A 23,783-nucleotide genomic window follows, 5' to 3' on the forward strand; every position below is an offset into this window, starting at 1 on the left:
GGCATGACACTTCATCCCTCTGTGCCTCAGTTGCCCCTCCCATACATATCTGTTTAGACCAGGGCAAAAACGGTTGGTACTCAGCCGACTTCCTCCCACAACCCCATCCCCCTCGCCAATCCCGTGGCTGGAGCTGCCGAGATGCTGGCACAAAAGCTGCTCTGGTTTAGACTATAGGATTTTAAAGGCCGGGCAGGTCTGTCTCCTAGTTTATGTTTGTGGGGGCAAGGGGGGCGCTGATCTGAGTTGATGCTACTGTGATACGCACCATGACAATAAGTTACAGAAAATACCATTAAAACACCCCAGAGCAGCATCTGCTAGGAAAGGGATGAATGCAATATCCTTACAGGCAACGGAAAGATTCTGCTGCAGATGAGGAATAGGATCAGGTCTAAAAATAACAAATTACCTACAGCTCCCCCAATAATTCAATATGAATTCATCTTAACCCATTCTACCTCTTTAAAAATCCTTTGCAAATTGGCAGAACACAATGTGCTGGGGTCAGAGCCAGGAGCTGGGCCCAGCTTCTTTCACGAGCTCAGCGCTGGGAACCATGCCCAAAAGTTTACATGGGTCTAAAACATGCCTAGCAAAAGTGGATTTCCCTGCCTGTCTCTTTAAGGAGCTGGGGGTGTGTCTGGCTGTGTCTCCAGGCTGGGCCTGTCTGGACCTCATTGGTTTGCAGCAGCAGGAAGTGGGAGGTGGAAAGTCAGATCTGTGCTGCTTCTTGTCTCAGCTGCAGGGTGAGGGGGAACAGTGGGGCTGTGTTTAGGATTCTCTTTCTTTGCCGGCCGGGGCTGTGTTGTACAGCAGTGGGGAGGGAGAGGGGAGAGTGTTGTAGGCTGTTGTGCTGAGATCTTCTCTTGTGTGTTGCGTTTGAGTGCAGCATGCAGGGGCTGCTGCAGCTCTGGCCTGCCCGCTTTGCAGCTCAGAGGCAGCTGGGACTGGCGGGGAGGGGGCAGGTAGCTGTAAGAGCAGCAAGCAGGAGGCTCAGCCTGCTCCAATAACTGAATCCAGGCTTTTCTCTTCGCTCTCTTGCAGGTTTGCTGTTGCCATTATGGCTCAAAGGGCCTTCCCGAACCCTTATGCAGACTATGACAAATCCTTGGCCACAGGATACTTTGACTCTTCGGGGCGGGTGAGTTAGGGCTCTAAAGTGACTTGATTTTCCATCACTTTCTTCACTGAGGTCTGTGGCTTGTGAGCTTAATTGTTCCTTCCCCTGTTCCTATGGCAGGGCAGCTGTGGCCATCCTGTGCGGAGAGAGGCAGGGATCGCACCTCTAAAATGCATCGAGGCAGGGCGTACGTGTTCAGTGTTGATAGTGTCTTGGACCTTTTAGAGGTGATTTTTTTTTTTTTTAATGAGCTTCCTTGGCCTTCTCGTACACATACCCAAGCATCTACGCCAGGTCAGGAATCACGTACCTGCCATTGTCCTCGTTCAGTTACTCAAAACATTCTCCCATCCTGTGTAGTTTAATCTGCCAATGAAATCACAAACTGAGTTACATTTTTGTAGGGTGGGGGGAGGCAAAGGGCTAGTGATAAAATCCTAATGTAGGTCAAAGTTTTGGATGCAGGAGGAAAAGGTCAGTCCACGCGCCTGGGCAGTGCTGTATGGTGATCAAAGTCACTGGATCTGGTGAGGTGTGCTAACAGTTTACAGAAGGGAGTATACATAGGGAAAGGATGAATTTCCAAAGCCGCTATCTGTGGCATTGCAAATAGGATTCTCACATCGCTTGTGTAATAAACACCTTGAGACTCTGCGCAAATCAGAAACAACACACTTGCATTCCAACTGCCACTCCCTGTGGGTTTAGTGGGTATTGACAGGGCACAAAACTGCTCCATACAGACACAAATCAAAGAAACACTGACCCTTCCCCCTGGGGAAGTTATAAAGCCTCAGTAGGCTGGTTTAAAAAATAGAGAGAGATTATATAATCTGTATGTCTAAATCTCCCATGGGTGCCGGTATCTCTACTGATGCTGCTAGTGGGTTAGAACCAGTTTTTCATTTTGTTATAATACCTGGAAAGGTAAGTTGAAAGGGTCTTGTGGCTGTTTGGGACAGGTGTGGTGTGGAGAGCCAGGAACGCTTGTATTCTAGACACTGACTCTCAGTGGCCTTGGGCAAGTCACTTGATCTCTTTGCTTCAGTTTCTCAGACAGTGAATTAAAACTTCCTACACAGAGATCCTCTGAAGCTGAAATAATTAATGTTGGTAATACTCTTTGAAGATGAAATGCACTGTGCAAGGGCTAAATAGTGTGAAAACAAAGAAGCATCCAAACACCATGGGGTGTTTGCTTTGGCAGCCTCACATCCACCCTGTTCAGACTGGCTGTGTATTTTTTCAGCAGTATGTCTCAGGGCCAGAAAGCAATGTCCTGACATGTATTTATTACAGTGCTTTCTGCTTCACTTTGGCAGAGACTTGCAGTCTCCCATTTGTGAGGATGCGTCCTATGTACAAAACCTCAAACTCTTCCCTGTGGCAGGTGCAACATAGCTTCTGTCTCATCACAGCTAGGGAGCAGCTTAAAATCTTACACTCCCGGGTTTAAACAATTGTAAAGATCATTGCACGTCTGGTGTTTTACCTCAGTTTGTTGCTGCCTGAAGTTTTTATTCCATGTTTCACTGAGATTTGCTTGCAGTCAGACTCCAGTGAGTCAATTCTGAGTCACTGCACTTTCATCCTCTCAGCAATTTTAGAAGCCTATTATATATAGGAATGAAAAGTCTTTAGGGGAACATTTAACAGATCAGATCTCTTGTGTCTTACACAGGTTCCCTAGACTATATAAATAATAATCACAATTTATTGCACAAAGCACTTTTTGTGCCAAGTTTTGGAAAACACACTCAGACAAGCAGAACTAGTTCAAAATCGTTAAGATCAGGAGATTGGAGAGGAGTGCCCTCTTTAACGTATTAACCTAAAGACCACAGCATGGATTGCAGGTTCTGAGTTACTTTAGTGACAAGCTTCAAAAATAACGAAGGGACCATGACATGGTTAGATTTTTAAACCGATGAACTGAGATCTGCCTAAACTGAAGCTGTTTTTTTCTTTTTTTCCCTTAGCTGACACAAGTTAGTTCATTCTCTCTCTCCCTCTCTCTGTGTACATATGTACACAGGCATACCTTGGTATAAGGGGGAGGGATAGCTCAGCAGTTTGAGCATTGTCTTGCTAAACCTAGGGTTCTGAGCACAATCCTAGAGGGGCCATGTAGGGATCTGGGGCAAATTGGAGAAAGAAAAAAAAAAAAAAACCAACCTGGCAGGGATGGTGAATCGGTCCAGCTGTGAGTGTAGGGAACTGGACTCAATGACCTCTGACGGTCCCTTCCAGTTCTGTCAGATAGATAGGCATTTATAAGACATTCTCATGTATTTGAGCTCTCAGCCATGTTAAAACCAAACCTGTTGCTACTGCTCAAGGCTCTTACCACATTAGTGGATAGTACGGCGGATACTTTGGTAGCCTATGGTGAGGCCATCTTGTGATGAACAATACTACATCTCAGCACTTAGATTGTCTTTGGCTCTAGACCTGCTTGTTCCATTGTGGCGATCCCAATGGTGCTATGAATGAGCTGCAGTTTGAGCAGTATGAGTGAAACTAAGCCTTATAAATTGTTCTTTTCCAGTCTATTGCTTGGTTCCATTATCTTCCTCACCCCACTTCACCCTCCCAGACAAAGCGATTAAAATACACCTATAGGCTGTTTCTACACAGGCCACTTCCTTTGGAAGCGGCATGCTAATACAGGGAGCGAAAGATGCTAATGAGGCACAGATGCAAATTCCCCAAATCTCATTAGCATAACATCACATGATTTGGAGTCCGGAAGACCGTTCTTCTGGACTCCAAAACGCCATGTAGAAGCGCAGCCCCAGAGAGGGGCTTCTGAAAGGAAGTCCTCCTTTTGGAGTCCCCATCTTCCCAAAAATTTTTGGGAAGAAGGGGCCTCCAGAAGAAGGACTTCCTTCCAGAATTCCCCCCAGCGGCTGCACTTCTACATGGCGTTTTGGACTCCCAATCACGTGACGTTATGCTAATGAGGTGCGAGGAATTTGCATCCATGCCTCAGTAGCATCTTTCGCTCTGTGTAGAAACGGCCACAGGGAATGAGCAAATGGTTGTAGTTCGCGCACCAAAATCCAGTGGCTTGGAAAGCCACAGCAAGTATCTGTTGACCAATGCTAGGTTTCCAAAATCTAAAAAGTCTTTACGGAGTACGTTTAGCCTGGGAGGCAGGGTGTGGAAGGCTGAAAACGGGAGGATTTCTGTTTTATGGATTGCTTCTCTGTAGCCTGTCTTATTAATAACAGCAAGGTCAATATTATCTAATTTAAAGAGCCACAGAGATTTGGGGGCTCAGAAGGATGTCACTGGAATGACTCTCTTAAGACTGGGAAAGGTCAAAATGTGACCTCTTTTTGGCTAACAAGGTAGGTACCTAGTTCCCATTCATTCAGTGGGAAGTGGGTACCTACCTCTGTGATAGAATAACACCAAGTTCTTAGAGTGTCTTTTAATGTTGTAGCTCTCAAAGCTCTTTACAAAGGAGGTCGGTAGCATCATCTCCATTTTAGATGGGGAAACCGAGGTACAGGGAGGCCATGATTTGCCCAGAGCCGGGAGCCGATCCCAGGTCTCGTGGCACTCCAGTCCTGGTTTTGGCCCCTTTGAAAGCCAAGTCTGGTCCATCTCCTTCTTTGTAACTGTGCTATTGGCATAAACGTTTTATACCGCTGACTAGTTGAGACTGCCAGAATGAGTTCACAGAGGACTGGCTATTCAAAAGCAGTGTCCAAATTTCCCAACCATTCCTCAGTTGAAAGTTCTTAGATTGGAAGAAGCGCAGGGCCTGAACTCTCGGGAATAACTCTTTTGCCATCAGTAGAATTATTATAGTGAAGTGAATAAGGAGACTCAAGCCCATGTGACTTATTACTGAGCTGCCCAGCACTAAGTTCTCTGGGTACTTTGTTTTAGACTAATACCCTCTATCACCTCACAAGTGCAGGGATTAAATGGCAGTACCTCACTCGTTTCTGCAGCACCACTACAGTAGAGGATAAAGAATCCCACGAGCTAACCCAGGGCTGCAGTCAGTGAAAAGCCAGCCCAAAGAGCTGCATCTTGCAGCGCGTTCTGGATGCGCGCTGGCTGGAGCAGAAATTGGTTTCTTACCGGACAGTGACTTTCCTGCTCTTGAATTCCTTGAGTTTCACCAGTGGGCCCAGGCACCTATTGGCATTGAACTCAGGTGGCACATTAGAGCTGTGAAAAAAGATTATCCCTCAGTTTAGAGGTTCCAGTGCATTTTACTACATGAGAAGATGAACATTTCTGGCTATGTTCGCTGACCAGGAATCCCAGGTCTCCATAAGCTATGCTCTCTGCTGTGCATGCTCGCAGGAGTTTGATGAGCTTTCGCCCATCCTGTTTGCTGATATTTACTTACGCACGGTATTTCTTTGCTCTTCACAGCTGGCTCCTGAGTTCACTCAGCGCCTGAACAATAAGATCAGGGAGCTGCTTCAGCAGATGGAGAGAGGCTTGAAATCTGCTGACCCAAGGGACTGCACTGGCTACACTGGCTGGGCAGGTAGGGCAACACGGTAACAAGGACATTTCAACTTACCAGCTGTGTGGGGCAGAGTGAGGCCGTGCCATTAGTGCCTTTGAGGTTAGATTCATCCAGCTGCTGCTGCCTCTAGTAAAGAAAAAAGAGTGCTGCTTTATTGCCTGCGATGCATGGTCACAGTCAGATCAGAAAAGACTAATGCCATGAAGCAGCTCTGGCATGTCTTGTGTTTTAAAAAGGCATGATGCATTTGAAGCTTGGGCCTGCCTGCCTTCCCCTTTGTACTGCAATGTAGGGCATGCATGTGTTTTGTTCTGCAAAAGTGCTCTGACAAAAAGCCTGGCCAATTAGATGCCTTGAGGGCTGATGAATGTTAGAGCCTTTTACCTTAAGATGCTGGCTCAGATCCAGCCAGTCAGTTCGGATGAAGTTGTGGGTTCCCTACTCCCTGGTTGGTGAACCTGCTGTACAGAAGTGGGCTGATGGGTTCCAGGACAGTCCCTGGGGGATGCAGATGCATGTGACAAAAGCTGCCATTAGCACCGGAGGGGCAGAGAGGGTGTGGCCTGAATAAACATGGAGACCGAATGCCTCTCAGCCTTAACTCTGACCCCATCTGTTTGGATGGAACCCTCTGGGTCGGCCAGCATGTGGGAGCTTTCATTGCTGCCGTCCGTAGCTAGCTTTGCATGCTGTAGGTAATGGGGGACAGGCTTGCTTATGGAAGGTGCCCAAGAACTGAAATCAGCAAATATTTATTTCCCAATAAATATTTCAGAGTAGCGTATTTTTTACCACTATTATTGATCACCAGGCTGTTCCAGCACTAGTTCTGGGTATCTTTTAATGCCAGTCAAATGATTGAAAACTGGTTCTGGCCCATCATTTTTGGGAAGGGGAGGGAGAAGAAATGTAAGACCGTGTAAGTCAGGGGAAACTCTGTAGTGGAGCGGATTTATTTATTTATTTCCTCTTCAGAGCTACCAAAACTAGCTCTTATGTCAGATCTGGAATTTAGCCTGACTAGCCATGACTAGGAGGTGGGTGGAGCACTGGAATGGGTTACCTGGGGAGGTGGTAGAATCTCCTTCCCTAGAGGTCTTTAAGTCCTGGTTTGACAAAGCCCTGGCTGGGATGATATATTTGGGGTTGGTTCTGCTTTCAGCAGTGGGTTGGACTCCGTGACCTCCTGAGGTCTCTTCCAATCTTCTGATTCTATGATGAGCACCGGGTGTTGCTTAGAAAACTGAGCCCCAGTCCCTTGTCCCTGCCAAGCTTCCCTCCAACAGGATCAGGACAGGTTTTGTCTTCAGTCCCACTGCTCAGCAAGTTTGTCTGCATTAACAATAGGAAACCCAAGTTTAAGGTTATGTCTGCACCTGCAAGGTGCAATTCCCACCTCCAGTTGACCTACTTGTGCTAGCTTTCGTAGAGTTAGTGCGCTACACAGGTAGTGGGCCTGCAGAAGCATGGGAAGCAAGGAGCTGCAGCTGCCCAAAGGACAGACCTGCCCAGCCCCTGCTGGCCACCCCTTCAGGGCAGCCAGCCCATTCTGCACACGGCTGCTCAAGCTTCTGTGGGCAAGCTGCAAATTGCATGCTACAAACTCAAGGTGCTTTGGTGTGGTCACCGCCTAAGGCCGTTTTTCCCCCAGTGTTGCTGCAGCCTTTAATGGTGTGATGATCTCAGGATAAGGCAATACGGGTACTGCCCAGGCAGTACAGGTATTAGCATCCCCTGAACCATGTCACTTCTGTCAGGTGTGTGTGATGGCATATTCCCCACTATTGGGGTGCTAGGTGAGGTTTCTCTCTGTAGAGGGTCCTGCTACAGGGAGAAGTAAGAGAACGAGTTGGGTAGCAATGGAGAACTCACCTGTCAGGGAAGGAGAGTCAGGGTTGGGTCCAGAGAGGGAGAGGACAGGGAAAGCAAAAGGACTCACGCAACGGAGAAAATGGGCAGAAAAGATGTGATAGTGGCAGTAGTCTTCCTTCGCTCATTTTGTCTCTAATACTCTCTACCAAGGGAGCTGGCAGGCTTTCATCTTAAATACTACTGGTCTCAGTGTGGCTACGTTTGTGCCTACGTGCTACAGAAAGGGGTACTGACCATTCGCTATAGAGAACACTTCCTGGTAGTCACTGCTGGTCGAGCCCAAGCATGGGGCAGGAAGGCACAGCAATGCTGGAGGTGCCCAGCTTTTGTTGGCAAACTGGAGTCGAGACAACTTGACCATTACTGATTCGAAGGCACTTTCGTAAGATGGTGAATCATGGTCTTCAGGTCAAATTCCAGTGCATGAGGAGTCACCCAAGCTCCTCCGGGAGTATAATGCCCAGTATCCATTGCTTCCTGTCCAGCACTGGTCTGTGATGTTGCTGTTCAGCAGCTCCTGTGTTTCTTCTGATCCAAGTGCTGGTTGATTCCACCAAACTGTCTCTATTGCTGCCTGCTTGCACATGCTTGGAGATCACTCGGGACGAACGGCACTATGTGCAAGAACGATATTGTTAATGTGACAGTCCCGTTAAGTGAGCTGGAGTGGGCATAGAATTTACATTGGATTCTGCCTATTACCAGTACAGTTCAGTATGTAAGGCTGGAAGATCGAGAGACATTAACATGACTTTTACAGTGTTTGAAGTGTTCAACTCTCGTTAAGTGGGGAAGTTGTTCCTCCATAGACTGGCCTTAAGGAGAATCCTACAAGTGTTGATTAGGAAGGAAAATGACTGGAAGGGTGAAGTGGTGAGCAATGCTGTGGGTAGGATTTCCACCCATTTTCATTTGCCAGGGAGTTACACAAACGAGTTTCTTCTTCTTTGCTCCTTCCGGGTGCAGAACCTTCTCAGCTTGTCATTTAGAAGAAGACTATGAAGGATTTCCTGTGGGTCTCAGCCAGAGAAATGGAACACACTGATGTTCCTCTCTATCCATTTTCCCCCTGCTAAATGTCGCTAGATTAATTTATTCAAGGTTGTTTCTGGATAGAAAATTAATTGGGCCATGACAGCAGCTTTTCCTCTTAATTGCTTATGTAGAAAAGGCTTGTTGAGTATCTTCTCATGTAAATCATCACCCAGGCGTCTGAAATCAGTCAGCACTCTGTGGCTGCTAATCAGAGATATATGAAATGAATAGCTATGGTTTTCAGTGAACGTTCTTCCTCTGCGTGATGTAGCATACCTGAATGTACTCCATTATGCCTAGGCATACATGGCATATGCTGGGATTGGATTCCAGATGTGTTCTGTCTATTCCTTCCACTGTACACATGCAAGAACCCCATTCTGCTGGCCCACATTTGTGTCTGGGAATCCAAGAGGCATTTGTGTAATGGGGAGGAATTTCCCTATTTTCACTGCCCAGGAATAACAGAAATTTGCTACTTAAGCTGCTGAACTGAGCTAATCCAAAGTAATGAGCAAACACCTGGGGAACACAGTTTTAATTGGTGTTACAGTACAAGCTATGGTCCCCAAGAGAAATCAGGACAGTGTACTGAGCCACAAGTAAGGCCTATAGCCCAAACTGGAGCAGTTCAGGGTTTTTTGTTTTGTTTTTAACCATTTTAACTAAATTGATGTCAAACTCTGTGCAGACACTGGCTGCTATCAGTACAGCTTGCATGTACGTTACTGATTTAAGTTTAAGTAAGCCTCTTCTGAGGTGATACACTGGTCCATTAGAGAATTGTTTTTAAACCACTGCAGTCTGTGTATTGGCACAGCTCTGAACAGGCTAAATAGGCAAGACAGTGGATGAGAAAAGAAATGGAGAAGTGACTTGTCGGAGGTCACCCAACCAGCCACTGGTAGAACTCAGCGTAGAACCAGGTAACCAGATTACTCATCCAGACCCCCGTCCATTGGATCCTACTGTATCCCTCAGTCTGTGAGCCTCATCCATAAGCTGAAGTGGAGCTAAGAGAAGCTGGGCCTTCTGTGCTTTTGCGGATCCTCTAGCCACCTGTTGTTTCTGGTTCTTGAGCATCTGTTTATCCAGACAGTGGCACATTGAAGCAGCAGAGGGTCTGCCTGAACTAGCAAGAGGCAGGGTAGCCATTCCTGGGCCTGAAATGTGTTTGTTTCAACATTGGTAGACAACATGTTAAAAAAAAAATGCGCAAGTCATGGTAGCCCCTGGACACTAGTAATTTACATGTTGACCTTTCTAAGCCATTATTATGGTTTCAAGCTGTTATTTACTCGGCTGCACTGAAAATCTATGCACAGGAGCTGCTAGTTTATCATGCGGTTCTCAGCTGCTTCTGGGACCCTGAGCTCTTCTGAAACAAACAATACACCAAAGCCCATGTGTATCTCCCTGTTTTTTTCTGGCGGGGAAAGGGCATGGAAGGAAGGTGTGCTGTGTGCCTTCAAGCAATGGCTCTCCCTCCCCAGCGGCTGTGAGTCAGGGTTTTGCCAAACCATTCCCAAAGCCACATCTGTAGTCACCAGAAAAGATGAGAGCTGCAAAGAATAGCAGAGGGTGTATGTGACCCTGAGGAATGCTGAAAGTCAGGCTGTTCCCAGGAGGCTCTGGAGGAACTGCTAAAGCCCTAATAAGGTAAAAGATAATCATTCTTTCTGATTTGTGTATTAAACTCTCCCTGGTTAAGTTACTGTGCCTGGGGAGGGCCAAGCAGTTGTGAACAGACCACCTTTCACTGGGGATAGATGGACAGATGTAGTGTTCCAAACAGTTTATTACCCTAGGGCCTAAATCATGAGAGGCTACACCATGACTTTGAGGGGAGCAGAGCTAGGCCAACGCTCAGTACATTTGGAAATCCCATCCTGTTCATTTTGAGGAAAGGACAGTGACATAGAAGATACACAATCCAATATCTCTCTCTGGCTGTCCATTTCCCCTGTCCCTTGCATACCCCTGTGAAATATGACAGTACTACTGTCTTCATTTGCCCTAGTGACATAAGGCACAGAGACAGAATAAAACCCAGATCCACAGGGGTGTTTCAGCTCCTAACTTGTATGCGTGTTGGGGTATGCCTTCACTACTTCTGGGATTCGATTTTATGCACCTAGTGGGGATGCACAAAACCAAACTATCAGGGCTTGACGGTCAACCCTGGAACTCCTCAATCTCGTGAGGAGTAAGAGAGGTCAACGTAAGAGCTTCTCCCATCGATCTCCTTCTGTGAGGACAACCAGATAAGTTGATTGTAGATAAGCCAATCCCCTCTCCCACCCCGTCAGTGGGCCTGCCTCTCCATACCAGGTAGTATTCTAGGGAATCATTTCTAGAGCAGATTTTGAAACCTTGTTGGTGTAGAGAAAATGTCGTACCATTTGGGAAGTGGTGGCATTGTTTCCAGTTACACAAAACCTCTCAAACCTACCCATGTTTTGCTGCTTTTGCAGCCGTTGCCAAAAGAGTCCAATTTAAATCAATTGCCCATTGTTCAGGGTGGGTGGGACGGAGTTGTCAACAGAGATATTTTGGAGAAACTGGGGGAAGAAAGAAACAAACTCATGTGGTTCTTTTATTTTTCCATCCTTCAGTCCTGGCATTTGGTTTACCATGGCAGTGACATAAATAGCAGCTTGTTCAAATAGCTGCTTATAAAGTGAAAAGCTAAATATTCAAACATTTAACTCCATAGTATGAGCTGTTTAAGTGGACATTAGGCCTATTGAGAACATAAAGATAGTACTAGGTACTAAATAGTCATGGGGAGACATGTTTGCTACTTATAATGTGAACCCTCCCCTTTAAAAAAAAGAGCTTTCTGTCCACATCCTTACAAATTTGGATGACGGTATTGTACATCTGAGCTTCTCTCTGTGGAAATACTAACGCTGAACTGCTTTGAGAGTGGACAAGGTTATTAACTTTGGCAGGAAATGGAAATTTGCCCTTAATATACATGTGAAATTGAATTGTCTGTAGCATGAAGCTTTGGCGATTACCCATGCAAAATGAGAAAATGATCTAAATTTAAAATTGTCCCCAGGACAGTGGAAAGTAATTTTTCAGGCTGCTTTTTTTCTTTTCTTTTTCTGCGTTGAAATCTGCAGGGATTGGCTCTATTAATTTAGGCTTAAACACAGGACCTGTGTCTTCTTGGAAATGGTTAATGAGTTGGAAAGCATACGGAGAAGGGCGAAAAGAGATTTTTCCCGGAGCGATGCAGGCCACTCGCTTCCCAATACATGTTCTTTGAGAATGTCCTGAGCCCACAGATTCTTTTAATAGTGCCTTCCAAATAGCGGGTGTCTGGAAGGAAGGTTCTAATAAGAACACACTGATGACTAATCATTTATGTAGTCATCAGCTTTAAAGAATGGGATGAGGGATTGACAGAGCAAGGCTCCAGGCAAAGCTAGTGGCATAGCCTTTTAGCAGCAGCATTGTTTATGTAGCCGGTATGAAAGAGTCGGGGCAGGAGAATGCATTTTCCTGGCTCTTAAATAGCTTTTATTTATTTTCAGACAAGGGCTGCACTCAGAATTAGTGTGTGCTGTGTGTATGAAGGAGTTATCTCGTTGTTCACAACATTTTTATTGAAAACAGCTGATCCTCTGTGCAGCAAGAAATAAAACCCATTCCTAGTCTCTGCCTCTTCTATAAAGGCCCAGTTTAACCCATGGCTTCTCTAAGTTAGCAGTCACCAACAGCTGTCAGGCAATTGCAAGCATCCTGCCATTCCCTGACACTTGGTCTATGCAAAGCAGGTAAGTCAATTGCAAATATGCAATTCTAGTTACTGCAGTTGCATAGCTGGAATCAACTTATCTGCAATCAGCTTACCTGGCCACACTCACTGAGGAAGGTGGATAGGAGAGCGTCTCCTGTCAATCTCCCCTAATCCTCACTATCTTGAGGAGTGCCAGGGTTGATGGCTGGCCCATGATAGGTCAATTTCATGTGTCCCTACCAGGCATGCAAAATTGAACCCTGGAAGATCAGCCCTGAGTGGTAATGTAGACGTGGCCATAGCGTTGAATGGCAGAGAAGTCCTGGACAAATGAGAAGCTGATAGGTGGCACAATGCTGTGGAAAGGGGTGCCCAAGGGTGGTTGAGGGTGAGAACAGCTGCTGTATTGCAAATGTTTTCTTGGCTATCGCGAATTCTTACTTGATATTTCTGTTTGGGGGGGGACTGTCTCTTTAATAAAATATATTATAATACCTTTTAAAGAGTGTTTGTTTTTCAGCAGTAGATCTAAAACAGAGGTTGTTGACCATTTTCTCTCTGCCCCCCCCCCATGCTATAAAAATGCTACAGCCCAGCTTTGGCACAAAAATTACTTGTCTGCATATAAAAGAGTAGCAAGCAGGGCAGTTGTGCAGGGCCACAAAGCAAAAGGGGCACAATGAAGCCACGTGCTCAGGTTTTGGCTTTGTCCACAGGTGCAATCCTGCATGGTGAGGCTTAGGATCTCTGGTCTGGACCACAGTGAGTCTAATGCTGGCCATTCTTGGCTGACCCCCTGAAGTGTGCACACCACCCCTCAGCAGCCCAGGACTCCTGGTGGAGAACTGCTGGTCTAAAAGAACATTAAAAAGTTACATTTCATATGCTTCACAATTATTGCCATTTTACAGATGGGGAAAACTGAGACCCAGAGATGAAGTGACATGTTTCGCCAGTGGGCAAGCTGCAAAAGAAGATATTACTGTCCTGGTGGAGACAAGATGACCAATAAATCTGTTTTTAATATTTTGTCTCCACCATAAGCAGCTGGGATTTGATGTTTTAAAATTAGTGCAATGAACATATATAGCATCAGGGTAGAGCAACAGAACAGCTGATCCGTACCCTGGTCTTAACCCATTTATTTCTTTGCAGGCATTGCCTTGCTTTACTTGCACCTGCATGATGTCTATGGAGACCCTTCCTACCTCCAGGTGGCAGAGGCATACGCGAAGAAGAGCTTGAATTGTCTGACAAAGCGCTCCATCACCTTCTTGTGCGGAGATGCTGGACCTCTGGCAGTGGCTGCTGTAGTGTACCACAAATTACAGGACAAGACACAGTCAGAAGCCTGCATCACTCGGTAACGTTTCAGGGTTTGTTTTTGCCCACCTAATGTTGCTTTTGGATGCATGTCCAAACCACTGGGCTTTCTCCATGCTGAATATCCCTCTCAAGCTTGTTAGGGTTGAAGGAGAGGCCTCACTAGCTGGACAAGAAGCATGCAACAGGCTTCACAGCCTAAATACAGACTTGTTGTTAAGGATCTAAACCGAGTCAGGTTGACTAACTGGCCTTTTGTTTTGTTTTTTGAATGGCTCTACTGGCATTGCACAGGTATTGATTGCCAGAGCACAAGAGCTGGTGGAAATACACGTCATTTGTTGGCTTGTTGTAAATGTTTCCATTTTTCAAAATCTTAAACAGAAGCAGTTGGGTTATTTTAACTTTAAACCAGGTCTGTAGTTGGTTGTAAATGGGGAAAAACTTGGAGATAATATTTCATATTTTTCCCCATTATTTGTGGGGGGAAGGGAGAAGATTTTGAATTGTGAGGTTTTTTTGGTTTTGTTTTTTTTTTAATCAGCTCCATGCTACAATTAAAAGGAGATTTGGTTAAGGTTAAGTTTATGATTTAAGCTTTTTCATTTTATTTTATGTCTGTTTTTTAAATGCATTGTCATCTATATTTTTGTTGTTATTTTTTAAACAAAAGACACTATATGCTCCCTGAAGAGGGTTAGCATGAGATAGAGGAAGAAAACACATAGCAGAGGAGCAGATTCAGTTATCAGGCATCAAGGTACATGATAAAAGGAGTTCTAAAATGATGAATAATAACTTGGCAAAGCCAACCAGTAAACAAATCTGCCAGCTCCTAAAAACTGTAGAAGTGTATGCCTCAGTTATCTGGGAATAAGTATCAGATAGCACTATTGTTCAAAAATGAAGTGGGTGAGAGATTTAGAATGGCCTAAAAGATTTGGAAATCCAGTTCCCATTAATTTTAATTAAGATTATGATTTTATTCTTTTTTGGCATGAGTTAAATGCTCGTGAAATATGCAGCTTGGACCAGCCAAAGACAAAAGTCCTCTCTTTATTTAGGAAATATATACTTCATTGGTCAACATTGTGTCAGATTGGTGAAGCTTGCTAATGTGATGTAGATATATTTGACTACAAAAGGGACATCTGGACACCATTCTTTCAAACTGTGATGTACAATTGAGTAGGGAATTAAACCCCAAATTGTAACAGATCCCAAATCATGTTTCTTTATTATAATTGTCCCTTGCTGCGTCCCTTCTGCAGACTGCATCAGTTTTGTGGCAGAGCAGAAGTTCAGATTAATTCTGCACTGCCATCTAATGGCGTCGGGAAGACAGAGCACTGGAAATGGGTTGGTTACTTCTGAAAGGCAAGGCGAGAAAAGAAAATGGGGTATTCAAGAAGTAACAGTCTGGTCAATTCGTACTGCTCCCCCCCACCCAATTGTTCAGAGTAGGCCATAATATTTTTTTAAACAGAGAAAGCTGCTTGCTACATGAAATATTTCCATTAATCGAAACACAGAATGTGGATGGAATTTATTACTGAGCTCGTGGAGTGTTTGCTGGGTTCTGGACTGAAAAGCTCTTAGTTTTCTCTTGAGAGGGGTAGCAATCACTATGCCTGTTTCTCTTTGGTAACCTGTGTTTTCAAGTGCATTCCAGCTGTACAGAAGTGGAGGACAACCTCTCAGCAGAGTTTTCTCTGCAGTGAAAGATACACAAGCGTCTCCTGTGGGGCTCGGGGGCGGGGGGGGGCGCTACCTGCACTTGCCCAAATGAGTTCATGACCTAAAAGATGTGTTTTATCCCCAGTGGGCTGTAACACTTCAAGGCAGCTGATTTTTCCAACAGCCAATGAAAACCTGGATTATGTTCTTACAGACAATGTTCCAGGGTTTTCATGCTATTGCCTTCTCCTTCGGATCAGGTGTTTGCTCCTAGAGCAGTGGTTCTCAACTTTTTCACTAGTATGGACCCCCAATCACCCCTGCAGACCACGTCAAACTGTTTGTGGACTCCCCCCCAAGCCAATTCCACCCACTCTGTGCAGTTTATTAAATGAAAAAGGAAACCACAACATAGATTTTTCTGACAGCAGTTAATAACATTATTGGAAGATATTTTAATTTAAAAATAATAATGGATGGTAACTTTACAATTTGTTTTCAACTTATTTTCTGTGATCTTTTTATTTATCTTTTTTCTTTTCCGCGGACCCCAGGTTGGGAACCACTGTTCTAGAGTCCTTGGTGTAAAGAATCTGTCTTGATGCACAGTTAACACATGGCCCCTTCCTTCCAGAGACTCGTAGTGCTCAGCAGCTGAGTGAATAGGCTGGTTTAGTCGCTGTGGTATCTAAGTGTGAGGAACCTCTCTCTCTCTCTCTCTCTCTTTCCCTCTCTCTCTCTCTCTCACACTCACACACGCACACGCACACGTGCACTGGACAGTGGCATTCTGGGTGCAGTCAGAGCTGTCAGGCAGCTTGATCTCCTTTACTCTGTGGTTCAGTCCCCATAATGCCGGCAGGAAATACTTGGCAGGCTTCCTCTCCTCCTTCTTCCACTGCTCCAGACCCCTCGCTCACCGAACTACCTCAGGGAGCTCTTCCCAAGCTCCCCACGATCCCTGCCCATGGCGTACCATTGACCCACCCTCTCACCCAGCCAGTTGTCCAAACACCTCCATCCACTTCCTGTCCCTCATGCTCTGGTATCTCCCCAGGCACTGCACCAAACCTTAGACACCTACCACCCCAGATACACCTTTCCTCCCACTCAGCCATCAGGGGAACACACGTCGGCTGCTTCCCCCCCATCCTCCTTGGAAATAAGCTCACCGGGGATCGAGGGCAGTGGCATGGGGAAGGGAGGTCTCCTGCCTCAGCCTGATTCTGGGGAGTGTGTGGCAGACAGGCATATACCCCCTGCTCCCACCTGCATTTGCCCCCCCATGCTTAGAAGGCAGGGTGAGAAGTCAGCGTGAGAAGCATCCCGCAGAGAGCAGCACAGCACTCAGCAGCTGCCTGTTGGGAGGCCCGGCCCAAATCCACCTCATGACCCTTGTCTCTAGTCACATTGCATTCAACACCAAGCAAAGGTTTGGTGCTAGGGGTAGCCAGAACACAGCACCCTCCAAACTGAGCCCAGGGGACTCGGGACTATTGACCATCGCACCTTTTTTAAAAAAAGAATGCCCTGCCCTAGAGCAAGCGCTGATGCTAAGCCTTCACTTTTCTCTCACACGACTCTGACTGGGGAGCACTGTTGGAAAGTGGCGAGAGACAAACTCGACGGGTGATTTACATCTCGAGCAATTGGGTCACACGGGTTAAGTGTGGTCAGTCCTTAAGACAGGAACGTCACCAGCATTTGCGGGCTGAGCATCTGATAAATGACCCTAGGACTTTTCAGATTGTTGGGTGCCCCAGTCTGTGTTGTCTGTGTGCTGAACATCTGGTGTTGTCAGGCAGTCCATAATTTCACTCCTGCAGTAGGTGACTCCAGTGAAAGAAGCCTTTAGTACTTGCACTTGGACTGAACCTCTGACTATACGTAGTTAACCCGCCTCCTGTGCCCCATAGAGGCTAGTTATTTCATAGCCACCCCATTCCCACTCCACTGTGCCTAAGTGATTCACATTTCTTCCCCCCAGCCTCCTTGCCCCTTCCCTTCTCATTCAGGAGATGGCCCCAATTCTTTGGGAACAATGTGAGGGAGCCATTGGGTTTTCACAGTCAATTATCAATATCACCTGGTTTCCAGTAACACCTAGGCTGTGACTAGATGGCAGGCTTCTGCCAGGAGACTGGAGGTCTCTAGACAGAAGTCTGCCATGTCAGGGGCGTTCTGTCAACATCCCTGTCTTCCTTGTTCTCCGAGGAGGAAGGGATGTCTCAGCAGAGGGGGATTTTCCTGACATTTGGCCCTGTGTGGACAGGCCAGGTGTCAGGAAGGACTCTCCCGACAGAACTGTCGGCAGGAGATATGCAAATATGTTGCGCAATTTGCATACCTTTTGCCGACAGTTCTCGGCAATCTAGACATAGCCCTAGAATCCCCATTTGAGCCATTGCACTGGGCATTGTACAAATATCTAATAGACAGCTCCTGCCCTGAAGAGCTGACTACCTAAGTAGATAAGATGAAGGATTGTGCCCATTTTACAGAACTGAGGTGCAGAGAGATTCAGTGACTTGTCCAAAGTCACATAGAGTGAATCTATGGAGGAACTGGGACCTGAACTCAGGGCTCCATAGTCCTAGTCTAGCCTTCAACTGTAGTTACTATTGGTGTGTTTTTGTATAGCTAATCTCTGCTAATCTACTTCCTCATCTGAATCTTTCTTTCCAGCTTGCTTCAACTGCACAAACTTGACCCACGAGTGCCTGATGAAATGCTCTATGGGCGCATGGGATATGTGAATGCGCTGCTGTTTGTGAACAAGCACTTCAGAAAAGAAAAAATCCCTCAGAACTTTATTCAACAGGTACCCTGTCAATTTCTCCTGTTGCTCTCCATTGTAGGTGGAATTAGCACCCCCCCGCCCCAGTCCTACTCATATGGCCTCTGTTCTGTCACTTCCCACCCTGTACATCCTTGGAAGGGTGAAAATAGATGCCCATCTAGGTAACTCTGACATATGTGAAAATGTTATGATATGTGAAGGCCACAACGTGGAAACTCCACCATTGCTGCAGGCCCTGTTCTTCCAAAATGGTATTGTGTTAAATGTCCGTCCTATGCCATTAGATCCTGTGTCCAGAATCCAAGAAGTCCCTATTCCACTCCACTATCCACAAGCAGTGTTTTCCATGCTCAGCATAACAAAGGCACATGGCTGATCCCTGCTGTGCTGGCTTTTGTTTGCCAGACTGAAGGGGAGAGACTATGTATCTCTGGGGGGGCAATCACTCACATGCGGCTTCTCCCTGCAGGTCAGTGATGAGGTCGTGGCATCTGGGGAGAGCTTGGCCAAAAGGCGAAACTTTACAAGCAAGAGCCCGTTGATGTATGAGTGGTACCAGGAGTATTACGTAGGGGCCGCGCATGGCCTGGCAGGAATTTATTATTATCTAATGCAGGTGAGAGGCTCCTGGAGAGAAAAGACCTTCCCACCTGTTCCACTTCTGATGCCCTCCAGTTAGAACTCGGTATGCCTGAGGAACTTTCTCATTGGCTACTAATGATGTCTCACTGGTGCCAGTTGTGGACAGTTGTCCATCAGGTGCTGTCCTTTGTTCAGGTTAAATCTTGTTTCAAAATGGGGCCGGTGGGGCTGGGAGGGGAGCCGGAGCTGGGGACCAGTGGCAGTGGGAGCTGGAAGTGACCTCCCCTGGTCTGGCAAACTCTCTCACTTGGGACCAGTCAGGTCCTGAGGATGCCAGACCAATTTTTCCATTTTAACAGCTTCTCTTCTCTGTCCCTTTCAGCCAAGCCTTGGCGTGAGCCAAGTGAAGTTGCATAACACAGTCAAACCCAGTGTGGATTATGTCTGCCAGCTGAAATTCCCATCAGGCAACTACCCGCCCTGTATCAATGATACCAGAGACCTGCTTGTCCATTGGTGTCATGGGGCACCTGGTGTGATTTACATGCTTGGACAGGCCTATAAGGTACCCGATGTCCTGGGAAATGGTGACAGGAGAGCTTTTAATGTGGGACTTGGTCTCGGAGAAACCTCAAGCCAGGAGGCCCTGCCCTACCAGGGTGTGTAATATTCCAATGAAATAATACACCAGGCATGCCCACCTGTACGCCCCAATCAAATGCAAATCAGACTTCTAACGAATGATTTCCGAATGTGTCCCAGTGTCTTGTTCCCCAAGCTGGAGGCTCTCATTTCTCGATGAGTCAGCTGTGTGTTGTGTTTATTCTGTGGCCAGTGACTAATGGCAGCAGCTTGGTGTGAGTTCAGTCATGGGGACGCTGCTTCATTTATTGCTTTCAAAAATATTGACTGCAGACAGTAAAGTCGCAGTGCCATTGCTGAAGTGGGAGAGTTCCCTCTCGATGGGAGCTAACGAACCAAGCCAGTACAGGGCCTGCCTCTGCCCCCGCGAGCCTGGCTGCTGAGGGGATAGTTGCAGAGATTAAGAATCTCTAACCTCCACAGGTGTTTGCTGAACAGCAGTATCTGAATGATGCCTTGCAATGTGCAGAGGTGATCTGGCAGTGGGGATTGCTGAAGAAAGGTTACGGACTGTGCCATGGGACAGCTGGCAATGCCTACGCCTTCCTGATGCTGTACAATCTCACTCAGGACATGAAATACTTGTACCGGGCCTGCAAGGTGAGCCTCTGTCCGAGCAGCAGGCACAGAGAGACTGCTGCCCCCGGGTCCTGCAGAGAGTGGACACTGGCTGGGATGGCTCTCTTTTTAAATAAGTTATCCTATAGAAAAATCACAGCCCCTCTTTCCTTACGGAGAAGAACTGGTCAGGCTACCGTAGAATATCTCTTACGTCCTTCAGCCACAGAGTGGGAGCCATGTTAGTCTGTAGCACCGCAGTAAAAACAAGCAGTCCTGTAGCACAGTTAAAGACTAACAGTTTTATGTATCAGGTAACAAAGATCTCAATTATCATACACCTGACAAGGACTATTTCCCCACCTCTGATATTTGCAGGAATGGCACCCATCCCACTTCCCTTATTTTACTTCCCAAAGGTCCTATTAATGGCAGGTGACTCCCCACCTCTCTTTTACCTCGTCTTCTTCTCCCCCTCCCCCCACTATGTATACCCTAGATTCTTATTCTGTGCTCCAAATCTGAAGAAGTGAGTCTTATCCATGTAAGCTCGTTACCTAATAAATAAGTCTTTAAGGTGCTACAGGATGGCTCATTTTTTGTGATTCTTCACCCAGTTACCTCGAAGGGTGGTTTGACACTGCACTCTGCATGATGGCACTTTCCTTTGTAATCTGATTGCTAGCTTGGCAGAGATATAGCTAGCACTAGCCAGTCTGGTCCTTACTGTGTCTCTCATCACTGTCTCTCAGACCATCAGTCTGGTAGGCACCAATCAACAGCAGTGCTTTGCAACAGCCACTTTCCTGCTCTACTGTCGTGACTAGTTGAGGTGGAGATCTGCAGGGTGTTGCAGTGAGAAGGGAGGGTGTGTGTTGTCTATATTTTTAACCTCCATGACCTGTCAGCTGAAAAGTCTGCATGCATTGTTCTTCCTTCCTCAGTTTGCAGAGTGGTGTTTGAGTTATGGGACACATGGGTGCCGGACTCCAGACACTCCCTTCTCTCTCTTTGAAGGTAATCTGCGTCCAGTCTTTGCTCCCTACTACATTCTGAATCCTGAGTCTGATCTCAACGCCGGGATAAATTTAGAGTAACTTCATTTGGGCCCCATAAATTCAGTGTCAGGAGATTCACTCCCACTGTTTTGTCCTCCTCTGAGTTAGATTTTAACAGCAGTGGATAAGGGCTATAACTGGAATTCTTTGTTCTTCTGCATCTGCTCTGGGAGGGCTGGAAATGAACAAAAGGAGCCATAGAACCAGTCCATGACTGGGCCCCAGTTGGCATGCCTAGATGCAGATTCCTAAGCTGCTCCATGGGTCTGCCAGCAGGGGGCACCCTGGACCTGTTCCACAGCCACCATAAATCACAGAACCACTTAAGTCACTGGAACTAGGATGTATAGTTGCCAACTTTCTAATTGCACCAAATCGAACGCCCTTGCCTCACTCCTCCCTCAGAGGCCCTGTCCCCACTCCCTCTGTCTCCCTGTTCTTCAGTTGTTTTTGCTTTTCCCCACCTCACTTACTTGCTCGCTTTCACTGGGCTTTGGTGGAGGTTGGAGTGTGGGAAAGGGTGTGGGTCCAACTAGAGTTGCTGGCTCTGGGGCAGGGCCAGAAATTAGTGGTTTAGGGTGCACAAGTGGGTGGGGTTCAGGCTCTGTGAGGGAATTTGAGGCTTGGGCAGAGTGTTGGGGTGCAGAAGGGGGTATGGACTCTGCCAAGGAGTTTAGGTGTGGGAGGGGGCTCAGGGCTGGGGTTTGGGATGTGGGAGGTAGTTTGCAGTGCAAGCTCCATGTGATGCTAACCTTGGGAGCTCCCCAGAAGCAGTGATACATCCCTCTGTTGCTAGGTGTTGGAGTGGCCAGATGGCTCTGCATACTGTCCACTGGCACCTCTCCCACAGGTCCCATTGGCTGCAGTTCCCAGCCAATGGCAGCTGCGGAGCCAGTGCTTAGGGTGGGATGGACGGACGCACGCACGCACACACACACACACACACGCCATCCCGCAGCATAGGAGGGATTTAGTGTATAATACTACTTACATGCAGTGAGATTCTCCCTTTTCAAAAATACCTATTTTTGTTTTTTCCTTCAGGAATGGCTGGAACAATATATTTTCTTGCTGATCTCTTGGTACCAACGAAAGCCAAGTTCCCAGCATTTGAGCTATAAAGCCCTTTCCAGCAGTTCCCTGCATGATTCCCACTGAATTCCACCTCTGTTGGACAAGGAAATGGAGCTTGCTGGCATTTCTTTCGCACTCATCTCTTGTAGAGTAAAGCCCTTCTGCTTGTTTCAGTTCTTTTCCATATTTAAAATTTGTCCAGTGGTCTTTTTGCTTTGGTTAGATTTTTTTTAAAAATGTGGCTGTTGTTATTGGTTCCCAAAGTTGGGCAATGTACAGTATTTTGTTAGATATGCAAACTGAGAGCTTTGCTATTTTATATGTCTGAATTCCAGGAAGAGAAAAAAACTCTATTGAATGTAACTTTGTCATGAGTAACCATGATAGACGCTTACAGTCGTGTCTTTGGAAAACAAAAGAGGAAAACTTATGACTGTTACTGCCTAGTGGCACCTGATTCCTAATCCTGGAGGTAGGGTGTTCTAACTGAGCAGCTCCATAAACTTGGCTCACTAGTTACAACTCATTGTAGCCTGATACATACACTAGAATCCATCTGAGCAGTAGCTGGATAATCTGCCCCTAACTGATACTGATTTGCATGCCTTGTCCAGTCAGTGGGCCAGATCTTGCTGACTGTAAATTGGCATTAATCCATTGATGGAGCTTCACTTGTTTACACCTGCTAAGGATCTGTCCCAATAAACTCTTGTCATGCTAATGAAGATGCTCTGGTAAAGGAGCCCTCTCCATTTGCTGCCGGAATTCCTGAACCTGATCCTTGGCTCTTCCACTGGCTGCTGGAGGTGACCTGTTCTTGTCCCAGGTCTGAACAAGGGTGAAACTGATTTTGGTTTTTCAAGGCTGCTGCTAGTGAGCGTTTAGAAATGCTAACGATGCCTAAAGACTGCATTGCTCTTAGAAAATCATCTCCAGTGCCCTTATATGAGCTTCTTGAGTAAGCAGCATATTCTGTATTCTTCACAGACCCCTTTGCCATAGCAGGCAAGCTGCATGCAGTCACTGACTTTCTCATAAAAGGCTTCAGCTTTGATTGTGTGGCTAGCTCATTAGAAAAATTGGAAACGCAATGGATCTGTCTTGCTGTTGGCTGGGTTTCCCCATTGACAGCACTGAGCTCATTTGGACTAACCAAGACCACTGCAGTGTTTCTGAGCTTTTAACACAGTGGTGAATTACCCAAAAACCAGTGGTGTCCAGAGAGGGGAATGTAACTAGTGGAATAACTCTGGGGAAAGAGGCTGTAAAAAAATAAATGAAGCTCACTGTAAGTTAATTGACACTGTACCTGTACTGACAACTGCATTGAGACCTCTTGCCTGGGGAACCGGGGGTGGGGGGGTGTTGGATTTCCATGAAACATAATTTCCATTAAAGTTCATGCAACCTGTTGCAAAAAGTATTCCAGCAGCGTACACGCTACTGTGCTTATACGGGTATTACCTGGAAACAGCTGGGGATATGGTGTACGCGACTTAGGTTGAAAACTGATTAATTAAATGCTTAAACAAACAAGTTTGTAAGTCCCTTTTTTTAATCCTGTTCACTGATAATGCCCCATAATTGTGTCTTGAGAAAGCAGAGTGTTCCCGCAGCTGCTGGGACTCCACTTTGGTGGGCACAGTTAGAAAGATCCAAATGGAACCTCGGTGTAGGATGCTGCAAAAGTAGCAGGCATACCTGCAAAGAGAAACCTATCTGGAGCTTCATGGAAGCATGTGAATTTCTCAGCTTTGCCCACTTGTTCCAGTCACTATGTCATTCTGGTT

At 46.4% G+C, this 23,783-nt stretch overlaps 1 protein-coding gene across 1 annotated transcript; it reads left to right on the forward strand.

The window, feature by feature from the left end:
• Positions 1–691: 691 nt before the first annotated feature.
• Positions 692–23,523, forward strand: LANCL1 (LanC like glutathione S-transferase 1). The gene is made up of 10 exons (XM_075000992.1): positions 692–749; positions 1,048–1,144; positions 5,522–5,639; positions 13,435–13,642; positions 17,965–18,100; positions 18,549–18,695; positions 19,044–19,226; positions 19,727–19,903; positions 20,806–20,878; positions 21,964–23,523. The coding sequence occupies exons 2-10, from the start codon at positions 1,064–1,066 to the stop codon at positions 22,038–22,040; spliced, it is 1,200 nt and encodes a 399-aa protein (XP_074857093.1). The 5' UTR covers positions 692–749; positions 1,048–1,063; the 3' UTR covers positions 22,041–23,523.
• The last annotated feature ends 260 nt before the right edge of the window (positions 23,524–23,783 follow it).

Source organism: Carettochelys insculpta, chromosome 8 (genome assembly GCF_033958435.1).
Source record: "Carettochelys insculpta isolate YL-2023 chromosome 8, ASM3395843v1, whole genome shotgun sequence".
Classification (NCBI taxonomy): Eukaryota; Metazoa; Chordata; order Testudines; family Carettochelyidae; genus Carettochelys; species Carettochelys insculpta.